The 23,689-nt window shown below is 44.9% G+C and overlaps 1 protein-coding gene across 2 annotated transcripts in view; it reads left to right on the forward strand.

Moving 5' to 3' along the window:
• The window catches only part of Lmcd1 (LIM and cysteine-rich domains 1), a 62,590-nt gene that overhangs the window by 17,572 nt on the left and 21,329 nt on the right, over positions 1-23,689 (forward strand). The window contains exons 2-3 of one of the 2 annotated variants that reach the window (XM_005412996.2): positions 13,932-14,020; positions 18,966-19,221. In XM_005412996.2, the coding sequence (XP_005413053.1) occupies positions 13,932-14,020; positions 18,966-19,221 (345 nt within the window). The remainder of the gene's footprint in view (positions 1-13,931; positions 14,021-18,965; positions 19,222-23,689) is intronic. The other variant, XM_013509111.1, reaches the window with a different exon arrangement.

The following is a 23,689-nucleotide window of genomic DNA, read 5'->3' on the forward strand; positions in this document are numbered from 1 at the left end:
CCAAGGAAAAAAGACAGTGCTGGAGCCTCTGGAAAGTTCGGCAAGAAATGCCAGGTCAGCTCATATCCTATCGAAATCCTTCATGCAGCCAATTAAAATAATGCCAACCCTCTGGGAATGGGAAGGGTCTCAAGAAAAGTCCAGAGCAGGAAGGAGGGAGGAGGACGCTTTTCTCACTGACTAACGTGATTAAGCGGCGAGTCCCTCTAATGGGCTGACTTTTCCAGAAACTTGGGCAACTCTCAAAAAACACAAGAGAGAATGGCTTTGCCCTCCCAGCTGGTTTTGTCAGTTGGCCTCTGTAGCATTCACTATCACATTAGCCTGAGCAGTGTCTGAGGCAAGTTCAAAGGCAGCTAGTGTCAAAGGAAAATATGAGTTCAGTCTTAAAATTCCGGTCACATCAGCACAGCGGGGTCTCTTAGACGTAAGATTTGTAGACCTGCATTGGCTACAAGCGCATGTAAACAGCAGCTATCAGCAAGCAGCTGGCAGGCAGCGAGGCTGGTTTCCTTTCAGCCTCAGTCGTCGTCCTTTTCACCCCGCCAGCAGAATGTTAAACAAAGAATCTGTGTCAGGGGCCAGCACAACCAGCTTCCTAGATTTTCCATGCATCATCGCGGAGATCTAATTACCCAGCAATGAATCAATTCCTCAAGTTAGGGTTTGGAACTTTTTGTCTTGTACCATACTCTTTTTCAAAGGGACCTCAGCGTCATTACCTTTGAAAGACACAAGAGATGTTTAGTGACTGTGTTTAGGTTACACACTTTCAAGGACTCTTGCCAGTGCCAGCTGAGAGAAGGAACCCGCCCATGCAAATGACTTTATAGGATCAATGTAGCTGTTCTGTCCCAGTGTCCCCCCGACACATACCCCCAACAAGACTTTCTAAGAGTTATAAACTTTTGAAAAATATCTCGATTTGAGACACATCAGAGACACGTCACCTCTTTGCCCACTTTTTTCATGCAGGATTCATGTAGGAGCTAAATATACAAAAAAGTGAAATTATCAGAAAGACAGAAGGAAAAGGGAGTAGATAACCCCTTTTTTTGGCAAGCCCAGCACCCTCAGTGTCTGCTCTGTTACATGCCAAGTGATAATGTGGGTAGAGACAGACATTACGAGTACAGTTAGTTAACAGAGACCAGATAACCCAGTGAGTGAACTGTGACTGCAGTGCAGTCGTCTACCCTTATCCAGGAGGAAATGTTCCAAGAGCCATCATGGATGCCTGAAACCAAAGTACAAACCCTGGGTATACTGTGTTTTCCGTGCACACATACCTATGATAAAGTTTAATTTATAAATTAGCCGCAGTAGAGATCAACAATAATAACAATAATAAAATAGAACAATTGTAACAATACATTGTAAGAAAATTTCCAACATCATTACTGTTGTACTTCATATCTGTTGTTAAACAAGGGTTACCTGAACACAGCACTATGATAGTCTCTCCACCAAGCAAGACAGCTACTAAATGACAAACAGGCGGGTAGCACACACAGTGTGGGTGTGCTGGACAGAGATGATTCATATCCCAGTGGGGCTGAAAAGTATGGTGAGAGATTTCATCATGCTACCCAGAACAGTGTATAATTTAACACTTGTCAATAGTTTATTTCTGGAATTTTTCATTTAATATTTTTTGGGCACAGAGGACCACAGGTAACTGAAAGCATGGAAAAGCAGAACCACAGGTAAGGGGAGATAAGTCTAACATGATTTCAATCAGGAAGAGATCTTCAGGATGCAAGCAGGGGGCTCAGTCGTGGTGGCAGGATGTGGTGTTAGAGTATTGTCACCATCAGCCTCCCTGCAGGTAGGTGCTCATGCACTTAGTTCTTAAATGGCCTTGGGTCTGGGAATCTCTGTGTTTCTGTATGGATTCATTCTCAGGTCAGTGACGCTTGGCTGGTAGAGATGGAGAGGGGATGGTAAGGGCAGGAACTGAAACAGAGAAGTCTTCCATTAAATATTTCCCTTTCTGCATATGGATGGATTTGCTTTCTACTGCCTTCATAGCCAGATTAATCCTTTTTTGTTCACAGCTGATATGAACCTCAGTGGTCTCCATTTACCTGCTTCCCTGGAGAAGGCAAAACTATATCCATGGTTATGAGTACAAAAGCATTCATAAAGGGTCTCATGTGGTGTTTAGGAGACTGTCAGGAGGAGAGGGGATACCTGGTCTAGGGGCATCAAAGACCTCCCTTAGAAAGTGATGTGATAATTTTCTGGGAGCCTGAGAAACATGAGGATGGACACATGAATTCAGGGATAGAGATGCCAGAGATGTAGGGTATCAGGCTTCTTCCACTACTGCCAGAACGGTTTTGGAACAACATGCGTCGCTTTAACATCTCATCTGCTCCACAGTGGTGTGTGGGTCTTCTGTGAATTGATTTCTTCTTCCTGGTCTCCCTGACTTTAGTTTAATCTTACCCATCAAACATGGCGTGTTGAAAGAGGGGGACAGGACAGTAAGCGGAACATGATGTATTTTGCCCCAAACCCAAATTGCACTAAAGCTGAATGTGGATATACCATCTTAAGAGACAAAAATTAGTGAATGAATAAAAAGGTAAACTGTTTATTTATTTATTATTTTAAAGAGAAAAGAACAAAAATAACAAAAACAAAGCAACACAAAAATAATACACAATTTGAAAACAAGATGATAAGAAATTAACAATGGTTGTTGTATTACATATTGTTATCTTCAAAGTAGTTGCTCATATTACCAGATATAGGTATGAAGATTAAACAATTAAATGTTAACTGTTCCTTTCAATAAACAAATAGAAATTAGTAATACAATTATCTTAGCTATCTCGTGTACATATATATTTTTCCCTTCCTTCTTTTTTTCTTTTCTCCTTTCCCTCATCCCAGTTGTTCTTTCCTTTTGAGTAGTTTCTTTTCCTTTCACAGTATCTATTGTAGCTTTCAGATTTTATTTACCCCTTCAGTTTCTTACATTAGGGAGACAACACAATGTTTACACATGCGGGTCTGATTTATTTCACTTATAAATATGATCTCTGGGCTGGGGTATAGCTCAGTGGCATAAGCACCTGCCTGGCAAGCACAAGGTCCTGAGTTTGATCCCCAGTACCTCAAAAAAAAAAAAAAGTGATCTCTAGTTGTATCCATTTACCTATAAAAGCCTGAGTTTATCTTTTTTATAGCTGAGTAGTACTCCATTATATAAAAAAAAAACACATCTTTTTTATCCATTCCTCAGTTGATGGGCATTTGGGTTGTTTCCAAGATTTAGCTATGACAAATTGTGCTGCCGTAAACATGGGTGCCCATGTATTGCTATGGTATGATGTTTTCAGTTCTAGAAAAATACCCAGAAGGGGAATAGCTGGGTTAAGAGGGACGTCTCATCCTAATTTTCTGAGGAATCCCTAGACTGATTTCCCCTAAAGTAAATAATTTAAAAGAAAATATCATTTGTTACACAGAGTAGAAAGTATTCTTTTGTTTAAAATATATATATTTGGGACATCAGAAGCTCCCCGCAGTATGAACTACATTCACCTGACTTAACAGAGCCAGTCCATGATATAAATCTGACCCACACAAAAGACCTAGGAAAAATAACTTACTGCCCCGTTACCCTGCTAAATCAGAGAGGACTGCCATCAGCTGAGCACCATCAACTGTGATTCTGGTCTGTTACTTTAAATAGGATTGATTTAAAAACATTTTTTCCTCCATGGACTCCTAAGTACTAGAGCACTAGGGCTAATTTTAATTTGTTTAGTCTATGCATTTTGTCCTCATTACACAATTCAGGAGAAGGGTAACTAAACTGAAGTGATTTCTTCACACCCATGCTTGTCCAGATGGAGGAATTGAAATGCCCAAGGAGTGACCTTGAGTTGGACACCATAGGTTTGGAAATACAGCTCCTCATAGGGGGTTTGTCATTTGTCTCCCAGTGTAGACTGTCTCTGCTGCTGGCTGTGTGAGACTCAGTGTGGTTCTAGGCAGTGCTTTGTCCAAAGGCATTTCCATGTTTGATTCCCACAAGGTTGTGGAAAGCTCAGATCAGATGGTGGAGGAAAGTGGTTCAAGAAAGAAAGGCAGCAGCCATTTCTACACCCTTTACCTGCTGTCTCCATGGTCTGAGTCAGTCATCTGCGGGCCTCATGGGGGAGAATATAGGACCCTCTAGGATCTGGGCTACATGTCTCAATCCTTTGTCTCATATTTGAGAAAACAGAATTCTCTTGGCCACAGCTGAAAGTCCTAGCAACATGTTTTTCCACTGTTGAAGAGCTTCAAAAAGTGGAAGAAGTCCAGATCCCTGGTAAGACCCTTGGTTGTTTTTCCTTTCATATTGGGGATTGAATCCAGGGCCTTCTCCCTGAGCTACATCCCCAGCGCTGTTTTTTTATTTGTTATTTTTGAGACAGAATCTGATTAAGTTGCCAAGTTGTGCAGGCCCAACTTTCACTTGGGATCCTTCTGCCTCAGGCTCCCAGAGTGCTGGGACTATAGGTGTGCATTACCATGACCCACAAATTTGGGTTTTTAAGTGAAAAAGTGAGAAGAGTCTTCCCAATCTGATCACTGTCCCCTAAGTCAAGCTTCTTAATGAAAAATAGAAGTGAAATACAGTGACTTCCCCTGCAGGTTGTAACCTTCTGGGCTTTCTGTGTTCCCAAGCTGGGGTCCCCCTGGGGGGATCTCCCACTGCCTTCTTTGGCCTGGAGTTGGGATGGTGTGGGGACCACTCCTGGCCTCAGAGGGGCAGAGAGTCTCAGTGTCATGAGACCGCAGCCAGCCAGGCAGTACATTCCTAGGAAGAGGAAGGGCTGTGGCTTCCCTCTGCGCTTGCCACTCAGAGGTGAGGGCTTGTGTCAGGGCAGATGTGACCAGAGCGAAAAGAGAAACTCAGATTTGCATGAAACACTCTCTTTGTAGGGACCAATGGTCCTGTGCTGAGTATGAGGAGGGGGATTGATTTTTCAGCCTTGTTCATCTACAGTTGGATATATGAAGGTATACAAATGGATGTTTTGATACCAGTATCCACTGTGAAATGTTGAGACTAAGTCACACATCCATCACTTCCCCATCCTTACCTTGTTCTCCTAGTGAGAACTCTTAAGATCTACCCTTTTAGCAAATTCAAGAATACAATCCAGTACTGTTAACTGGAATTTTAATGCTGCACATTAGCTCTCCAGGAATTGCTGATCTTGCATAACTGAAACTTTGTAGAGTTTGACCAACAGCTCTTGATTTTCCCCAAACCCCTAGCCCTTGGCTACGCACGTTCTACTGTGTGTTTCTGTAAGTTTGGCTACTGTAGGTTCTGCATATAAATGAGACCTTGCAATATTTGTTTCACTGTACTTGCCTTACTTCACTTAATCTAATATCCTCTAGGTTTATCCAGGTGGGCATTTGTAGCAGGATTTACTTATTTTTAAGGCTGAATTATATTCCATTGTATATACACAAGGGATGATCAAAATATACAGTGAATATTTAAATTGAAAATATTATTTACAATAAAGGACACACTGCCCTTAAACCCCATCAAAATACTCCTCCTTGCCTCACATACACTTACCCCATCATTCCTACTTCTTTCTGAACCAGTTCTGGAAATCCTTTCTTGTGAGTGTCATTCAAAGAGATCCTATCAAAATTACGATGAATGCATCTGCCAAGTGCAATCCAAAGGAAAGGCCAGCCCATAAAAATATTAAGGTGCATTCTCATCCATTTTTCTGGCCTTGTTCAACTCTTAGCTCTTCCCCAAGTCAAAAAGACCATGCAAGGTAAGCATTTTGAATCAGTTCAGGATATCATACCAGCCACAGTAGCATATACTACCACTTGACAGACATTTAGGTTGTTTCCATATCTTGGCTATTGAGAACTGTGCTGTAATAGTCATGGAACACAAGTATCTCTTTAAAACATTGATGTGTACATATATATATATATATATCCACCCAGATGTGGGATTGTTGAGTTGTATGTTTGCCCTAATCTGGGGAGGACATCGACTGTTTTCCATAATGACTGTACCAGTCTACATTCCCACCAATAGTGTGCCAAGGTTCAGATCAGAGAGTCATGAAGCCAGTGAGCTGGGAGCCCTGAAGTCTAAGCTGAAGCAGGTGAGTCTACACCACTGAGCCCAAGTGGATCTGAAACTTGTTTACATGTTGGAATCCTTTGTATGAGAAGTTTCCAAAATCCTGATGCTTGTAACCTGTCCCCCAGAAACTGAGACTAAATTGGCTTGGGTTTCAGCTTGGGCTTTGGAATCTCTAGGGGATCCTAATATGGAGAGAAACTTGGGAAACATTAATGCTATTCCAGGAATGGACCCTGGACCAGCTGCATTGGCTTCCCCAAGGAGATTGATAGAACAATGAAATATCAGCTTCACCACAGACTTGGTGAAACAGAATATGCACTTGAACTAGGTCCCAGGTGACTTTTATACTGACAGAGTGTCTGACTAACTGGGGAAGTAGTGCCCTCCGTACACACGCAGGCCAGGCTAAACCCCCACTAAAGTGCAGCCACAGACATGCTATGTTTCTCCTTCCTACCAGTGTCTACACTGTAATCCTACATTCAAGTGAGTTATTTGAGAAAAAAGCACGAAGTCCCCAAAATATCTGGAAAAGGCTTCCTGGCAAAGAAGTCTCACATACTTGGCAAAGATAAAACATAGATTTCAGTTTAGGAATACCCTGTTCAAACCAAGCTCCAGCACTTCAATTTGAACCCCCTGGGAAGGTCACTGAATTATGGAGACCCTGTCTGTACTGGTTTGGCCCTGGCTTCTGGTTTTAGTACTAAAAGACCTACATCCAAGCATTAGGTAGGCACAGGCAAATCTAGACAGCCAGTTAGCTTTTAATGAACTCAGATGTAAGCTGGGTGTACCAAAAATATAGCAGCAGGTCTCACACTTTAGTTTGTATCAAAATCACCTAGAGCATTTGAACATTAATAGTTGGGCTCTGGAGCAGTATGCGATTTCATAGGTCTGGGGTGAGGCTTGGGAATCTGCAGTGCTAACAAATTCTCAGTGCTGCTGTTGTAGACAGTGCTGCTGCTGGGGGGCTACACCTTGAGAACCATCTGCCTCAAAGGATTGAAGCATCTGCATGAACTCGGGGTTAGCATAGTGCCAGGAAGACCACAAATCCTAGGATAGCTATCATTTGGTATCCAAGGGGATTGGTTCCAAGAGCACCTTGCATACCCAAATCTGTAGATGCTTGAATTCCTGATATAAAATCGTGTTATATTGCATATAACCAATGTACATCCTCCTGTATATTTTAAATCATCTCTAGATTACTTATACCTAATATATTGTAAGTGCTGTGTATATAGTTGCTATACTGTACTATTCGGGGAATAATGATAAGAAAAAAATCTGTACATATTCAGTACAGACCCAACTTTTCTTTTTCTTTTCTTTCTTTCTTTCTTTCTTTCTTTCTTTCTTTCTTTCTTTCTTTCTTTCTTTCTAAGATTTTTGATTCCAGGTTGATTGGATCCATGGATGTAGAACTTGGGGTACGGAGAGCCTTGTGACAGTACTTGTGATAGCTGCTATTTCTATTACGCAAAATATGGTGCTTAAGCTGGTCCCCAAAGGGATGTGGGGTTGAAGCACTCTCAGGTTTACATGAGCATGAGTATAAGTCTTGAGAGTGGGTTGAGGTCCTCAAAAGGCCCTAATAGCTGGAAAGAGAATCTGGGAGAAATAGTAGATAATATAGAAATAGAAATAGGTAAATTAGGACAGATGAGGTGGATCCCATCAGAGGAACCCAATGACATCACATCTAACCGTTAGCAGCCCTTATTACTTTAAAGTGGTCCAGCATAACTTCAGAATTAGAGGGTGCTCCTAATTTTACTATGAACTTAAATATGAAATGACTTTTTCCTTAGCTGTCATAGTTTTTATTCTAATTTTTTTGAAGTAGTAACTGTTTCTAGGAAGGAGTTCCCAACATGTAGCCCCCTAGCCACTCTGTCCAGCCACTTTCACAACTTGGGTCCCAGTGTAAGCTACAGCTTCCCCAGTTTGGTATGAAGCATATGCAACGTATGGTGTTTTCAGGCTTCCAGGAAGGGGCAAAAGAATTGAAATCAAGGCTGCAATGTTTTTCTCCCACAAACATTCCTGTGGGTCTGACTTGCTTCCCTTGTCCATCTTTCTCCATCTTCACTTGAAGTCTATTTGTTGCCTGGCATATCTACACTTTGGTTTATTGGACAGAATAGGAGTGGGTCCTAGAAATCCTGGGACCAAGGGGAATATGTCTGGACCCTGTCTTACTACCCACTGCCCCAGGCCTTCCAGGACCTCTCACTCCTATAGATCCCTTCTCTTTGGACCTGGATGCCCAGAGACTCATTGGAGGCTGCCTGGGGTCTGGAGACTTACGGTAGGGCAGGAAGTCATTGGATCTGGAGTCCATAAACATAAGTGTGAATTATGTCCTCAGTAGCAATTTATGTCAGTTTTAGGAACTTTTTCTCATGAGCAAAATGTGGTATACCTACTTTTCAAGATCACTGTGAAAACCAAGTGACATAAAGAATGTTTTATAAACTATCAAGTGCAGGACCTGGTGGAAAGTGCTAGAGCACATGGGATAAGAACATAGCTTTGAAGTAAGATCTGCCTGATTTCACATCTTGGCTTTTACCCCTTACAAGCTACTGGATCTTTAAAAAGATGCTTAAACTCTCTGAGCCTCCGTATCCTCATCTGAACATGTTAGTAGCGATACATCTCTCATAAGATCATCAGACATTTACATGAAATATCACGACAATGTGTAACCTGTGTCTTATGCAAAAGAAGTACTCAATAATTTCTGGCTATTATCAGAATCATTGGGAAGGAGAAAACATTTTGGATTAAGGACCAGTACAGGATAAGAGCAGACTTAGGAGACTCCTTCCTTTGGAGGGGCTCCAATCTGGACCATGCTAAATGGGCAAGTTTCCCTTCCCCTCTCAGACTGAAGGTTGTTTGTCAGCTGTTGACTAGCAATAATGACTATACCTCAGAGAATGGCCATAATTGTTAAATAAGAGACGACTAAGGAAGCAAAATCACCCTTGGAGACTGTAAAACTCATTATTGGGGTTGTTTATGGCAGGAGGACAGCTTCAAGATCATTTTTTATGTATAGCGCTCCAGACCTCATAATTTCGTACCCCCACCAAGCTACCTGTACCCTCACTCTGCTTTCTCTCTTGGAACCTCTAGGAGAGAGATTATTTTTAAGTAGCAAATTATGTTGACCAATAATCTTTAGTAGCATCTATGAATACAGAACTTCCCTTCAGAGTTGAGTCCCCACTGAATAGAACTTTGTGTCAATTTGGTAGACACCACCTTTCAAAGCAAACTCCTAGCTAGTCATGAGGGCATGTGATAGTACTAAGATACAGCTTTTAAAAAGGTCATGACTTATGAAAGATAGAATAAAACTTATCAAATATTTTATTCACTCTTTAATGAGAGAACCTATTCAAAAAGTCTTTTAGGCCACTTCAAGAACCCTTTGGACAGCTATGTTTTCATAGGCAATTTAATATTAGGATAAGATTGATATATTACTAGTTACTGTCCTTCAGGGTAATAAACCATAACCTCAGGGATTATCTTTTTCAAAAGGATAGAAGTTTTCGTATCTCCACTGCACTAAGAACTACAAGTTAATAGGGAGCTCCAAGTCTTAGAGCAAAGCAAAGTGAATTTTTCTAACTAACCCTTGGGTGTGGAGGGGAACCAATGTCATATTGTCACCAAAGACAATGAAAGAATGTGCCATCTACCTTCCTGCATTATTTCCAAGTTCTGGATAATTTTTAACGCAAAGTTAAATACTTCATTTGACAAACAACTTTTATGCTTGCTTTTAGCAGCCTTATTGAGACCCAAAAATGTCAGGAATAATCTTTTTTTTAGAGGAGGAATCTGAGTCACATAAGGAGGAAGAAGCTGAGCTGGGAGAGTCCTTGTTTTCTAATTCCATATCCCCTACTCATCCCTGAACTCCACACTGCATTTTGCATTTAAAATTCCTCCTCCTGTCCATGCTGTGTTGTTCTTGGTGACACCCTCACCCCACCTTTTTAGACTTCCCTGAAGGCAAGGCTTAAAGGAGAAAGGGTCCCTCAGCTGCCCCTGCTTTTCCCATCCCCATGGCCTCCCAGGCTGATCTGAGTCCTTTGAAGTCCCCGCCATGGTTCAGTTCCTCAGCATTATCAGATGAACCACATCCTACCAACCTGAGCCAAAGAAAATTGTCAAAACATGTTTTCTCCTCCCTCCAGGATAAAGGACAGATTAGCTGCTGCATTCCAAGAAAACTTTTTCTAAACGGTGGTTCCTCTAAACAGGTTCTGTCCTCAGCTACTGGCAGACAGTGGGAGACGCGGTGCCATCTGTCAATAGAGTCTCAGAGAAACCTGCTGTTTATGAAACAGAGGGTCTTGTTTAGAGCTGTTTCCAGCTGAAGTTTTCCCCTCCTCAATAAACAGATCATCATTTTCTGCGAGTTGAAAGCAGAGGGGCTGTGTGGCTCCTGGACAAAAGGCACACAGTGAACAAAAGACTTTGCTGTGTTAAGCAGACAGCCAGGATGGTAGCTGCCAGTGGAACCGGATAGACCAATCTAGTTCTGCCTTGCAAGGCCGTTTCTTTTTCTCTGTGGGCTTTTGCCACTGTGAAAACCATTTCACTAGCGGGATAGAAGCTGGGGCCCACTGCTTCCTGCCTCTGTGTTTTGTTTGACATCCAGGCCCAGTGAAGTCGCACCTCTGCATCATCACTTGCCTGACTGCAGGGCTTTCGTGGTGTTTGGGGGCATTTTTCATGTTGGTTCTTCAAGTGATGGGTAGCACACCACTTGGGAACAGTTTTGTCTAATGAATTACTCAAAGGTAAAAGTTAGGATTAACTTCCTTAATAACTGTAAAATATGGAATGTTTATAGGGTTTTTTTTTTTTTTTGCTTTTTTCCTTTTAAAAAAAAATTAATCAGAGAGGCAGTACTGACACCCAAGAAGCAAAGTAAAAAAGCCTATGGGGTATGCAGTTAGGAAAGTAGCTACTCTGTAGCCTCTAGAATGCTAAAACTGAGTAAGAATGTTTTCAGAACTTCTACTTCAAGGTCTCTCAAACCATCTTCCACCTGATGTAATGGCAAGTATGACAAACTGCATAATAAATGTGCTAAGTCTGTTTCACGTAGCGTCTCATTCGATCCTCATGGTAATTTCACGAGGCAGGTCGGATCCCTTTATCCCTGTGACACAGGAGGTGACACTAAGACTAAGCAAGTCCAGTTGCTGGCCCAAGTGCAGCAGAAGAAAGGGGAAAACTGGGGCCACAATGCACCCCAGGGATCCCTTCCCTTGAAACAGCTGCCTGCTCTCCCCCTTTTCCTGTTGTTCTGAGCACAGAGAGCACTGTAAAGTTTTGGGAGCTTTGCACATCCAGCGCCCACCATTTTTATTTGATTGTGTAATCCCATAATCTTTCTTCCTGCCCACAACCATGAACCACTTTGTACCATCTCAGAAAAACACATGCCCTGCAGAACATGGCTTGGTTAACCCTGATCCACGCCAGTGTTTTCATTTTATAAGGGAGACACTTAGGCTGCATGAATAAAGGACTTGCTTTCAGCTGCACAGCGCATGAATGCCAGCATCCGCACCGCGAGGTTGGCCCCACCACAGGCTGATGCTCTGCAGTCTGTTCTGCTTTACATCACTGTGTCTAAACCAGACAGTGAGCCAGCGGATGAAAGACAGTGCGGCTCTCCAGGCCAAGTGTCAGGACTAATCCCCTGCAGGATGACAGCTAAATCAGCCTCTCATTAGACGAATAATACCGCTCAGGCTTGCCGGGTGCTGTACCACTTACGAAATGCTTTACACAGCTTTCTGTTGCCAGACCTCTGGGTGTATCCAAAATACCCCAACAATGAGGCCTTGTTCATAAATTATGTACCTTCCAAAATAAACTTGGAATCAATCAAATATTAAGTGTGGAAATAGCACTGTATTCCAACTAGTAGAATTCAAAACGTCAAGGTGTAAAAATGAACAGAGGTGTGAAAATGAACAGAGTTCTACACTAAGAGCCTTAGACAACTTTTTCACCTGTGAATGAAAATAGCCCAGTGCAGGATGATGAGTTAGTGGTGAGAATTGCCTTAGTTCTCATGTTTAATGCAGGTTTAGTGCTGAGCAGCCGCAAATACAAATATGCTTCCCTCCAAATGCAGGCAGCACAGCCCTTGCTCCCTAGAGCCATGAGTGTGTAAAGCAGAAGAGCATAGTGTGTGGAGATGTGATGTGATGTAAAAGCAGGTAATAAGCAGAGACGTAGAGCAGGGCATTATTAGTCAAGATCTGGGGTGCAAAAGAGAGCTACTGTGAAGAACGGTTTCTCCCTATGTCTCTTTCAATTCTAACACTGGTAATGAAGATGGCTTTACAAGTTTCTCTACCTACGTTTTCCCCATATTAGCAAACAGAGTAAACTAATAACATCCCAAAGAGCATGCTCTGTTCACTGCATCCTACCCACCTTGTCTTTCTACCCTTTGGTCCTTACCCACTGTCTTACTTCTGCTAGGCATCTGCTCTTCCTGCTACTGCCTATCCATCTGCACAGTCCCAATCCAAGTCCCCCCCTCTAAAAGTCTCCCTGCACTTCCCATAGGGTTTTTTTGGTAACACCTTCCTCTGTGCTTCTGAAGTCTACACCAAAGTAATGGCTATTTTTCATGCACAATATGGTCTTACACAATGAGCAGTTTCCCTTCCCTCACCCTCAGTGCCAAATCCCATGATTAGTATGTGTTTCCTACTCTCTGCCTGCTAACCTACACTGAGTTCCTTTAGGGTCCACCCAATCTTATATCCCTGTGTCTGGTATGTAGTAGATGCTGACTAAACAGTAAGGGATTCAGTGCATTTGTTGAATGAAGAGCTTATTCCTTTACAGGACTAGTTGACTGTGTCCTGATTCTGATAAGAGCATGATAGAGGTGTGTCCCAGAACCAAATGCTGTCTACCCCACCCACAGTGGGGAGTTAGGTGTTTCTCAGCCCACAGATGAGCACACTGACCCATCACGTCTCCAGTTTCACTGTAATGCGCATCTCCCGGGAACCTTGTTAACATGCAGGTTCTGTCTCAGAGGGCTGGGGTAGGGCAGGAGGGTCTGCATTTTTGGCGGGGTCCTGGAAGACATATTTGAATACCCTGCTTGCAAGACTTTTGGGTGTAAACACAGCAGCAGCAACGAAATGCACTTTTGTTACCTTTGGGTGGTAAGGAGTAGCAAACCTGTCGTGTGCATTGTTCTCCTTCCAACGGAGATTGCTGAATGCTCATGAGATTTTGAATGTGTTGGCCAAATATTTAAGTTATGCCTTGAGCCATAAACATTTGGCAGCATACGCATTTGTTTGTGCCTGTAACTTTGGTTTAATTACATGCTATCAATAAATCAGAACTAAATGAAGAAGAGGAGGGAAGATTCCATTCCTGTGACAAGTGAGAGGGCGAGTGGGAAAAGGAAAAGCTCGCTGTGGAGCCTTTCCAGCCCGCCTCAGTGTTCTGTGACTGCCCTGGAGGCTGGGAGTGGCCCCAGTTGCATTTTTATTGGGAAGGACCCCACCCTTCAGCCTTGCATCCCCTCTGGCCCCATTTCCGGCAGTCCTCTGTTCCTGGTAAACAGTTAGTGATGGTTTATTGATCTCCAGTCCTTTGAACCCCACACAGTCCCTTGGCTGGTATGCCAAGTTTTTTAGAGGTCAAGTGTCCCTGGTCCAAGACTTTGAAAAGAAAACACCCTCTTTTCTGTCTTCTTTTCCAGATGTCTCTGGGCCAGCAGCAGTCAGCAAGAGGTGTGGCTTGCTTGAGATGCAAGGGGACATGTTCAGGCTTTGAACCACATTCATGGAGGTAATGGATTTAGGGTGTGTGGGGGGGCGTACTCTTCTGCTTGTCTTCACTTCTTGGCTATCTTTTCTGGGAACCCTGCATGTCCCTGTGCTGGGACTGCTTAGGATGCATGCATTACTGGAAGTGGCAGCCCTGGAAGGAGAGCTGCCCTGCTGGGTGCAATTCAGAAAAGTTGTTGGGAAGCACAGATCTAGAGAAGGAACTTAGTGCTTCCTAAACCACCTCAAGGAGGCCAGCAACCGAGCCCAGCAAAGTATACTGTGGGAAGGTGTGGATGGTCCGGGCTGCCTTTGGGGTAGGACCATCTCCCCTAGGTTTTAGTGATAGGGTTTGATCTCACCCCACTGCACCATCACCCCTATGTGTGGGTCCTGGGATAGAAGGAAGGCATTTTGTCACAATCCTTTTAGTCCAGGATGGTATTTATATTCACACAGGAAGTCCGTAGGATCCATCTGGGTCGTTCTCTCTCTCTCTCTCTCTCTTTCTCCCTCTCTCCCGCTTTTAATCAAGGACTCTGTAAGGCTGAGGCTGCCACACTGCGCAACACCCTGGCCTTATTCACACCAGCACCTATGTGTACAGTGTCCCCTGGAGTGTGACTGTCCTTGCTGCCCTGGGAGAGGGAGCCTAAGCTTTGTGGAGCATTGAAGCAAAGACCTTATTTTGTCAATGCCATAATGCCCCTTGGGCACTTGATAGGGAGGTCAAAGTTCAGAGCTATTTCTCCAAGATGCTGATTTCCACTGTGAAATGGCAAATACAAAAATGTCACATGAGCTGAGGGACATCTTTTATATTGAAATAACCCTAAGCAGTATGATCATTAGTATATCTGTTCTATAGATCAAGATAAGAGAGTAAGTAACAGAGAAACAGTTACTAAACGGCAGGATTTGAACTCACATCTGCAGGAAACACAATCCCATTCCTCACTATTCTGACATATAGTAGACTGTGAGCTTTTAGAGCAGGAGATCATTCTCTGTCTCCATTTCTTGAAAGTCCTCAGTATCAGAGGAGCTCACATGGTCTGGATAGAAGGGACCTTCAAGCTTACCTAACCCATCCAGTGCAGAATTTCCTCCTACAACTAAAACACACCCAGGGAGACAACTCCCTCTACTTCTATTTTCACCGTTTTAGCTCTTTCTGGCTTTAAAGGAGATCCACTTAGCTATCATTTAAACTCTGTTAGTACTAAATCTTTTTGCTGGGGTTTCAGACACTGTTGATTGCTCTTGAGCTCTCTGAAGCTAGGAGGCCTCAGTGTAAATTTCATGGGAAAGGGATGTTTCCTAAATGCACCCACCAAGATAACTGAATATTTCCCCTTTTGTCAAGGAATACAGTCCCAAGCTGCTCATTTGCCCACATCTGAAAATGGTCATTTAATATACTTCATCTGGCTTTCTAGTTGTTTATGAGGGAGAAAACTCTTGACCCTATTCTTCATGACCAGGAGCAGAAGTCTCTTAGCAAGATTTTAGTCCCTACCTTCGCCTGTCATCCTGCAAATGATTTGAACACCAAGTGAATTTCTCTCTGAGAAATACACTTGAGAGGCTGGGGCAGGAGGATTGTTGCGAGTTCAAGACTAGCCTGGGCTACAAAGTGAGCTCAAGGCCAGCCTGAACTGCATAGCAAGACCCTGTCTCAAAAAGACCAAGAAAAAAAGAGAGAGAGAGAGAGAAATACACACTGTAGGTTATGGGTCCTACATAACAAATGTTGTCTTTGATTGCAACAGTGATGACAGGAACTTAAATTCAACCCCTATAGAAGCAGAGACATCACAGAACCTTAGTGGGAAATGCTGTGAGAGATCTCATGGTCGAGTTTTCATACCACAGTTGTTTGAGAGGTATTTAAAAGGCCAACATAGTAGTACAGGAGAAATATAATGCCCAGCCTATTCGATGTCAGATGTGCCAAGTTCATGTCCCCTGATATCAAAGAATGAATTTCCAGGAACAGTGGAGGTTAAGAGCAGGGTAGGTTTATTGAGAAATAGCTCCTGAGAGACAGTTTCTGAGTGATGGGAGGGGTCCCAAGTGTGTTGCCACCAACGCCCATTGTCAGCAGTAATTTATATAGCAAAGTCAAACTATAACCAACCTATAGGGTTACAGGTATAGCTGTTTATCTAATATTGGTCCAATAGGGAAATGGGTCACATAGCAAGGGTACATGGAGGCGTTTTGGGGAAGGGATGGGTCCAAGTGCACTGATCACCCACCTGGGTGACTGATGCCTATCTGGACTTCCTGAATCAGCTGGTGCTAACTACAGAATAATTCTAAGTAACTGTTTATGGCTTAGGAGGCAGGTAGGTCTGGCCACTCCCATCTCTATCTCAAGGCCTGACCTTCTTTAGATGCCCCTCTAGCCACAATTCTGATCTCTTTATTTTTTACGGCCTCTTTGAGAGCTCAGTTCCTCTCAGATTGTATATTAATTTCTGTCTAACTTAGCTGCCTATAGTAGTACCAGCCAGCCCAGTTTAATAGGAAAGTCCCTCCAGTAACCATCAGAGCACAGAACCCAGTTCCAGGCTGTGAATGAAGACTGCAGCCATGGCCATTTCATACTATAGAGGTTCTTCAAGAATGTATCTGTGTTTCCAGCAATCTAGATCCTTGGAAGAAGATAGGGTGGAGTGGGAGGGAGGTCTTTCTCATTTATAAGGTCCTAGCAATGTGTCCGGAACATGAAGACTGTAAATAACAGGAGAAATAATACGGATACAACCTCAAGGAACAGAATATTTGTTCACATTTTCCATTTCAAAATGTTTTGCATTCCCAATGTCTCTAACAGCATCCTGAGATTCCACACTAACCACAAGAACACAGGGCAATTTCTTCGTCCAGTTCCATATATGGAAGGTGTAGGGAAGACAGAAGGGCAGGCCGTAACAGAGGACTGGGTCAGGGATGTTCATTGTCCTCCTACTCTAGGCTTTCCTCCCTGCCTCCCTCTTCCTTCTCCTTCCACCTCTGGTGCTGCTGCTTTTGCACCCTCTAGCACTATCTTTACCCCTTCACAGAAGGGAAAGGCAAGAGGATACTGTAGATCATGAATAAAAAGCCCCAGTCTTTCCAACAGGCAATCCCTTCCTAGCAGGCTGAAAGGAAGACTTCTCACTTTTGTCCTGCAATGCCCACCCTTAGGGTCATCTCTCTTTCATTGTTTAAATCCTTGAGATAGTGGGCTTTAATGTTTCTCACATTGCTGCTCACTGAATGTGAACTTAGATGGCAAAGTTCTGAAGATACATGAGAGATGCCACACTGCACATCAGGGTATCAGGGACAAGGAGCAGCCTCACGCTAAAGGAAAGTGTTTAGCTTTCTTTAGTCACTGCCTCTCCAGCTCATGACTGCTGAGTGCTGAGCCCTTGTCTGTGTGTCACCTACTAACATCCTGCAAGGCTGCTTGGGCTGGAACCACCCCAGACCACATGGACCTCTGTCATGGTCAAATCCTAGCCTGCTTTCTGCTACAGTTCCCAACTGCTTTTCTCTTCTTTTTCTGTCCCATCAATATACATGCATGGAGGCTGTAGTGGGTTTCTTCCCTTCCAAGTAGGTGAGAGCTTCCCAACCCTGGCACTACTGGCATTTGGGGCATGAAAATTCTCCATGGTGGGAGGCTGTGCTGGGCAGCACAGGATGTTCAGCAGTATCCCAGACTCCTGCCCACCAGATACCAGGAGCACCCTTCGTCCTCCCTGGAATGATCACAAATATCTCCAGATAGTGCTACTTCTGTCCTAGGGAATAGAAGTGATCTAGGTTGAGGAATCACTGGTGCAGACCATCAAAGCAGCCTCTGCTAGCTCCATAGTCAGTACTTGCCATACGTGATCAAACTGATGATTTCTAAGTGTGGGACAGAAAGGAAAGGCTGGTTCCTTAGGACTTGCCTCCCGTACTGTAGTAGTACAGCTGCAGAGGCCCCCTTGCCTGGCCTTCCTCTGCCTGCGGTTGGTCTTGACCCTACTCACTTTACTTAACAAGCCCTTCAGTTGCACGCCCTAGATGCCCTGGAGGGTCTGAGACGTAGCACAGCAGGCTTAGGGTGACAGGCCAGAGAAGGCGGGCAGCAGTTTTCCTCTAACGCTGTGGAACTCTCTGGGTTTCTAAACCTTAACAGTATGACACAAAGCAGCCAAACACTTTATGCTTTTAATTGTCAGAGAGATGAGTCAGCTTTGAAGTGAACTTGAACTTGGCCAAGATGTGTTTCTTTTTCCTGCCTCCTGATGCTTTCCTAGCGGACATCCATCTCTCCAGCTGGAGGGCTTTTATCAACTTGCTCCCTTCTCTCTAAGCCCTTTCCACGAGTTTCTTGAAGAAAATTCCCACTGGGTTCTCTCTTCTGTGTGCGTTTTAAAGCATTTTAAGGTTGCTAGAGTTCAGAGGTTTATGAACCTTGGGAGACAATGTTAATAATTATTTGGGGCAGGGACCAGCATGTTTCTTGTGTTAAGGGCCAGATATTTTAAGCTTTGTGGACCAAATTGTTAACTATCAGTTCTGTCATTCTAGCTCCAAAGCAACTATATGCAGTGTGTAAATGAATGAGCATGACTGGATTCCAATAAAATTTTATTTACAAAATGCAGGCTGTGGGCCAGATTCAAGCTCCAGGCTGCAGAGGCTCCAGCTGTAGATTTTCAGTAGGGAAAGAATTAGCCTTTGTCATGGCAAAACAAGCTTCTCAAATATGTTTATGTGCTGCATTCCCCACAGATAGACTGATAGACAGGATTCCTGATTGCAAAGACCTGTTTGTCTCAGGTTATCATCTGTCTGCTGCTTTCCTTTCTGAGTTAGCAAAGGTAATCTGTGAGCTTGCTTTGTAGGGGCACAGGCTTCCCTGGCAGTGTCTTGCTTCTGGAGATCAATCTCACTTGTTCCTATCCCTTCCTACCCTCCAGGAAAATATGCAAGTCATGCAAGTGCAGCCAGGAAGACCACTGCCTGACCTCTGATCTCGAGGACGATCGGAAAATTGGCCGTCTACTGATGGATTCCAAGTACTCTACCCTCACTGCCCGGGTAAAAGGTGGAGATGGCATCCGCATCTACAAGAGAAACCGAATGATCATGACCAACCCCATTGCCACTGGGAAAGACCCCACCTTTGACACCATCACCTATGAATGGGCTCCCCCTGGAGTCACCCAGAAACTGGTAAGAGCTTCTCCCAGTCCAGTGATTGTTTTCCTACCTTTGTAAATGTTAACTGTGTTAAGGGTTCCTGAATTTCAAAGATGAAGTGGCAAGACGGGAGAGTTACAAAAATGGTTTACTGTGGCCTTGGTTTCAGCTCTGCTCCTGTATCATATAACACTGAAGCAAAGACTGTCCAGGCCTCAGTCATCCAGTCTGGGACAGGGGTGTTCACTAGTCCTCTGGACCCTTCACTGCTGGCCAAGGGATCTTTAATCACTCAGAATTCAGAGTGCTTATCTCCATCTGTGAGATGTTTGTTTCCCCACAAAGTGGCTTAAGATATGTGCTCCGCCATCTTTTAGGAGCACAGAGAAACAGTCCTCCCTCCTTCCTAGAAGTGGAAACTTCTGGGTCCCAGAAGGGAGAACCAAGCTTATTTTTCTCATTGAGTCTGGAAGCTCTGCATTGCAGAATACAGAGCGCCCAATGGGAGCATTTTAAATAACTCCCCAGGTGACTCTGTCTGCAGTCACCTTTATGAGCTAAGGCACCAGCCCGTGGCTCCTCAGACCTCACTGTGTGTAAAGGTCATCCGGGGAGCTCACTCAAGTGCATCCAGTAGGGTTAGGGCCATCCTGGGACTCTGTGTGCCTGACAGCCTGCCAAGTGACTCTGGTGTGGCTGACTCCAGACCACATTTGGAATAGCAAGGAGCTGGGTAATTTCTACAGAGTAAAGAGATTTGAAAACAAAAACAGTTCCACAGTGTTAGAGATGGAAGCCTAGAATTTCATGAAGTCTCTCCTGGAAGAGAAGAGGACCTGTGGAGTCCTACACGATCCTTTCCCTGCCGGCTCCTTCCATGGCTCCTGTGACTCCCCTGTTATTCAATACCGCATGACACCCTGACTTCCTCCCTCCATCCTGGCGTGTGCCACACTTTTATCCCCCACAGGGGCTCTGCCCTTGCCACTCCCTCTTTTTGCACTATTCTTTCTCTGCTCTTGGTGGCTAGGTCCTATGACAGGCAGGTGTCGAGCTGGCCTTCCCTGATGATCCGATTTAGAATAGACACTACACGTCCTCACCACCACATCACCTCTCTTTCCATTTCTTTCTTTTTGGGGGCAGTTATGGGGATTGAACCCAGGAATACTCTACCACTAAGCTACATTCTCTAGCCTTTTTATTTTTAACTTTGATACAGAGTCTCACTAAGTGGCCCAGCCAGGATTTGAACTTGCAATCCTCCTGGCTCTGGCTCCCTCGGTGCTAGGACTACATGTACGTACTATCATGCCCAGATTTTTTCCATTTCTTTGGAAGCTTTTATTGCAAGCAGTAATTATCTTATGCATCTTCGTGCTTAGTTACCACCTCTTCTGCACACTGGAGTGATGTAAAGGCATGAGGGCAGACCCCGTGGCACATCGTGGCATCCCAGCACCTAGCACAGCGCAGGCCTGTTCCTCAGTTTTCCATCAGTGTAACAAAATACTTGAGAAAATCAACTTAGAAAATTCAAAGGTTTATTTAGTTCATAGTGCTGCAGGCCCTCGTTCATGACTTGTTGACCCTGTTACTTTGGAGCCTGTGGTAGGGCAGCACATCACAACGGGGGCTGGGCAGAACAAAACCACTCACCTCGGCCGGAAGCAAAGAGGAAAAGAGGGAAGAGGCCAGGGTCCCACACTCCCTGTTAAGGGCACATCTTCAGACATCAGAAGACCACCCCCCTGGCCCTACTCTTAAAAGTCCCACCACCTCCCAAGAGTACCATTGTGGGAGCAAACCTTTAATGGAGGGGCCTCTTGGGGGCACTCAAGGTCCATGCATAGCAACAGGGTACATGGAAGGTGTATAGGTCCAGCGTCACCCTCCAGGGAGAGACTCTGAGTATGGTGGGGAGACTGGAACTGTTCCCCAAAGTCCTTCCGACTGGTGCTGGAGGAGGAAAGTACAGACAGTGCAGATGGACATTGGGGAAAGTTTGTAGCAGTGTGCCCAGTGCATGGGAGACGAGGACTCCTGTCATTGAACAGACTCCAGCCATAGTCAAACTCATGCGGGCTCTCCAAAGGCACAAACTGCATATCATCATACACAGTGAAACCACAGATCATTCTTCAGTGTGTGGCAAACCAGACCCACCTTGGTCCTTCAACGTGAGGAGCGTGACAAGCACACTTCTACGCTGTCACTTAAAGGGATTGTAGGGGAAGCCCTCCTAGATAGAATGAAGAAAGGCTTTTAAAAATTAAATTATACTTTTTGAAAAGCATAAAGCACAATTTAAATACCACAGCATCTGTGGACTCAACCACCCATGTGGTAAGAGTTGTCTTACACGTAAGGAAGCAAAGGAAGCTCACTGGCCCTGCATAGCTCAGGCAGGCTGAGCCTGGGCCACAGAGGGCTGGGGCAGAGCAAGGACACGCCAGGTGGTTTGGAACATGGCCCTGCCTCCAGCACCCGGTCTGGGGAAGCTATCAAGTGGGTCTCCACAATGTCAGTGGAAACTAAGCAAGCGGCTCATAAAAGAGCTGGCTGTAGGTATCTGGAATGGACTGGAGAATAGGCTGAACTGCAGCCCCAGTCTAATCAGAGAGGCATCACGGGTAGTGATTACTACTGGCTCATAAAACCTCATGGCCGTGGAGAGCCCTACATCTGCCCGGCAGCTGCTCTGCCTGGGTGAGCCACGTTTCTGAGATTGGCCAGCTCTTCCTTCCCACTTACTTCCCCACAAGTTTTTAATTGCCAAGTGATCAAGATCACCACACTGCACCCTTCACCCGCACCCGTAGCAGTCACTGCTGATCTGTCAGAGCCAGTCTCCTGGGCCCTTTCTGTGGGCACTGCTGACTGGGGGTGGCCTATGGGATGAAGCCCTTTATCTCCTCCTTGGCTGAGAGCAGGAGGAGAATCAGGAAGCAAAAGCTACGGCCTGGGTGTGCTGACCGAAACCCAGGGAAGGCAGCCCCAGGCCTGCTGCTTTGCTCTCGAATTTTTCATTTCTCTCCCAATATGAAGAGAATCTGGAAACCTCTTCACCCCAGACATCCCATGTAACACCAAACAACTCAGACAGGTCCTTAGGACAAACTTAAACCTTAAGCCAGTCTTCCCAACTGGTCTGAGAAGACACCTCGTGCCAAAGCTTTGGGAAGCACGACCTTGGTCAGCTTTCTGGGGAGATACCTGGAGATTCTCCCTGGAGTCAGAGCAGCTATAGGCAGCTGCTGGGACCCAACCCTCCAGCCCTGACCTCCCCTTCCCAGGTCCATGCTGGTGACAGTGATGGCCTAAAGGGCCACGTGGAAGGGTATCTTGAGACGTGGGTGTGGATCTTGAGGGATGCCAGGAGTCCCAGGCCAGCTGCACACAGTACACTTGACAATGGCAAGTCAGAGCATCAGTGTTCAGTGGGGTTTTGAGCTGCAACAGGGAAATCTCCCTTTTCTGGGTCCTGACCAGGCACCCATCTACACAGACGCCCGGGGCCAGCCCGGAGCTACGAATGTGAAGATCACTGAGTGGCAGGCTGGCTGGGCTGCTGCTCCAGGAGCTCTAACTCAGTGTCCATATATAAAGGTGAGCGGTGATGGAGGGTGGGGTGGGGAGGGTCCTCAAAGGCCAGAGGAACAGCTGTGTCCAGGGAAGAAGGAATCTTGGCACCAGATGACATAACAGAGAAGTGCTTGAGACCCAAACTGCTGCATTCAAAGCTGTCTCTGCTACATATTAGCTGTGTGACCTTGGGGTGACTAACCTCTCTGCTGTGGTCTGTTCCAGTTTCTTAAGGGGTAGCATTAGTATCTTCCTCCTAGGTGAGAGGTAAATGGATTACTTTAATTAAAGCGTAGGAAGCACTGTCTATGGAGTGTTAGCCATTCCTATCATTCTGTAGACCACTGAACCAGGGGAGTGAGGTGTTTTATAGGAAAATGATTATTCCTTTATGCCCTGAATCAGCCTGTGACCGGGGCTATGTCTATACTTGGAGTTAGTGAGACCTCAGCCCACTCAAGTTCTTGTGTATACTTCAAACTCCTTCCTTGGGCATTGACCCTGACAACAACCAGGAAGGGTGCAGAGCTGCTTGCTGCCCAGGAAGCCAGAAAGAGCTAGCTTGTGAGGAGGAACCTGAGGTCCCACTGTTCCCTGGGAAAGCACACCCCCAAAGACCAAACTTCCTCCCACTAGGTCCCACCTTTTAAAGGGACCACCACCTACCTTCCAGTAGCGACAGTCTGGGGACCAAGCCTTGAACACGTGAATCTCTGCGGTCCCCTGAAGTCCAAAGCAGCATCTTACTGCCTACAACCAGACAATAGCTGGGGTTGCTTGTTAGGACTGTTAATGTGAATTTCCATGTTGATTCCCATAATTCCAAAGTAAGTCCAGTCCCAAAGGATGAGATGTGGGGCAGGTGGGCTCACAAAGCATCAACACAGCAGTGGCTGCTCAGGACATGGAGGGTACT

The sequence above is a fragment of the Chinchilla lanigera genome, unplaced genomic scaffold (genome assembly GCF_000276665.1).
Source record: "Chinchilla lanigera isolate Chin_1 unplaced genomic scaffold, ChiLan1.0 scaffold00160, whole genome shotgun sequence".
Lineage (NCBI taxonomy): Eukaryota > Metazoa > Chordata > Mammalia > Rodentia > Chinchillidae > Chinchilla > Chinchilla lanigera.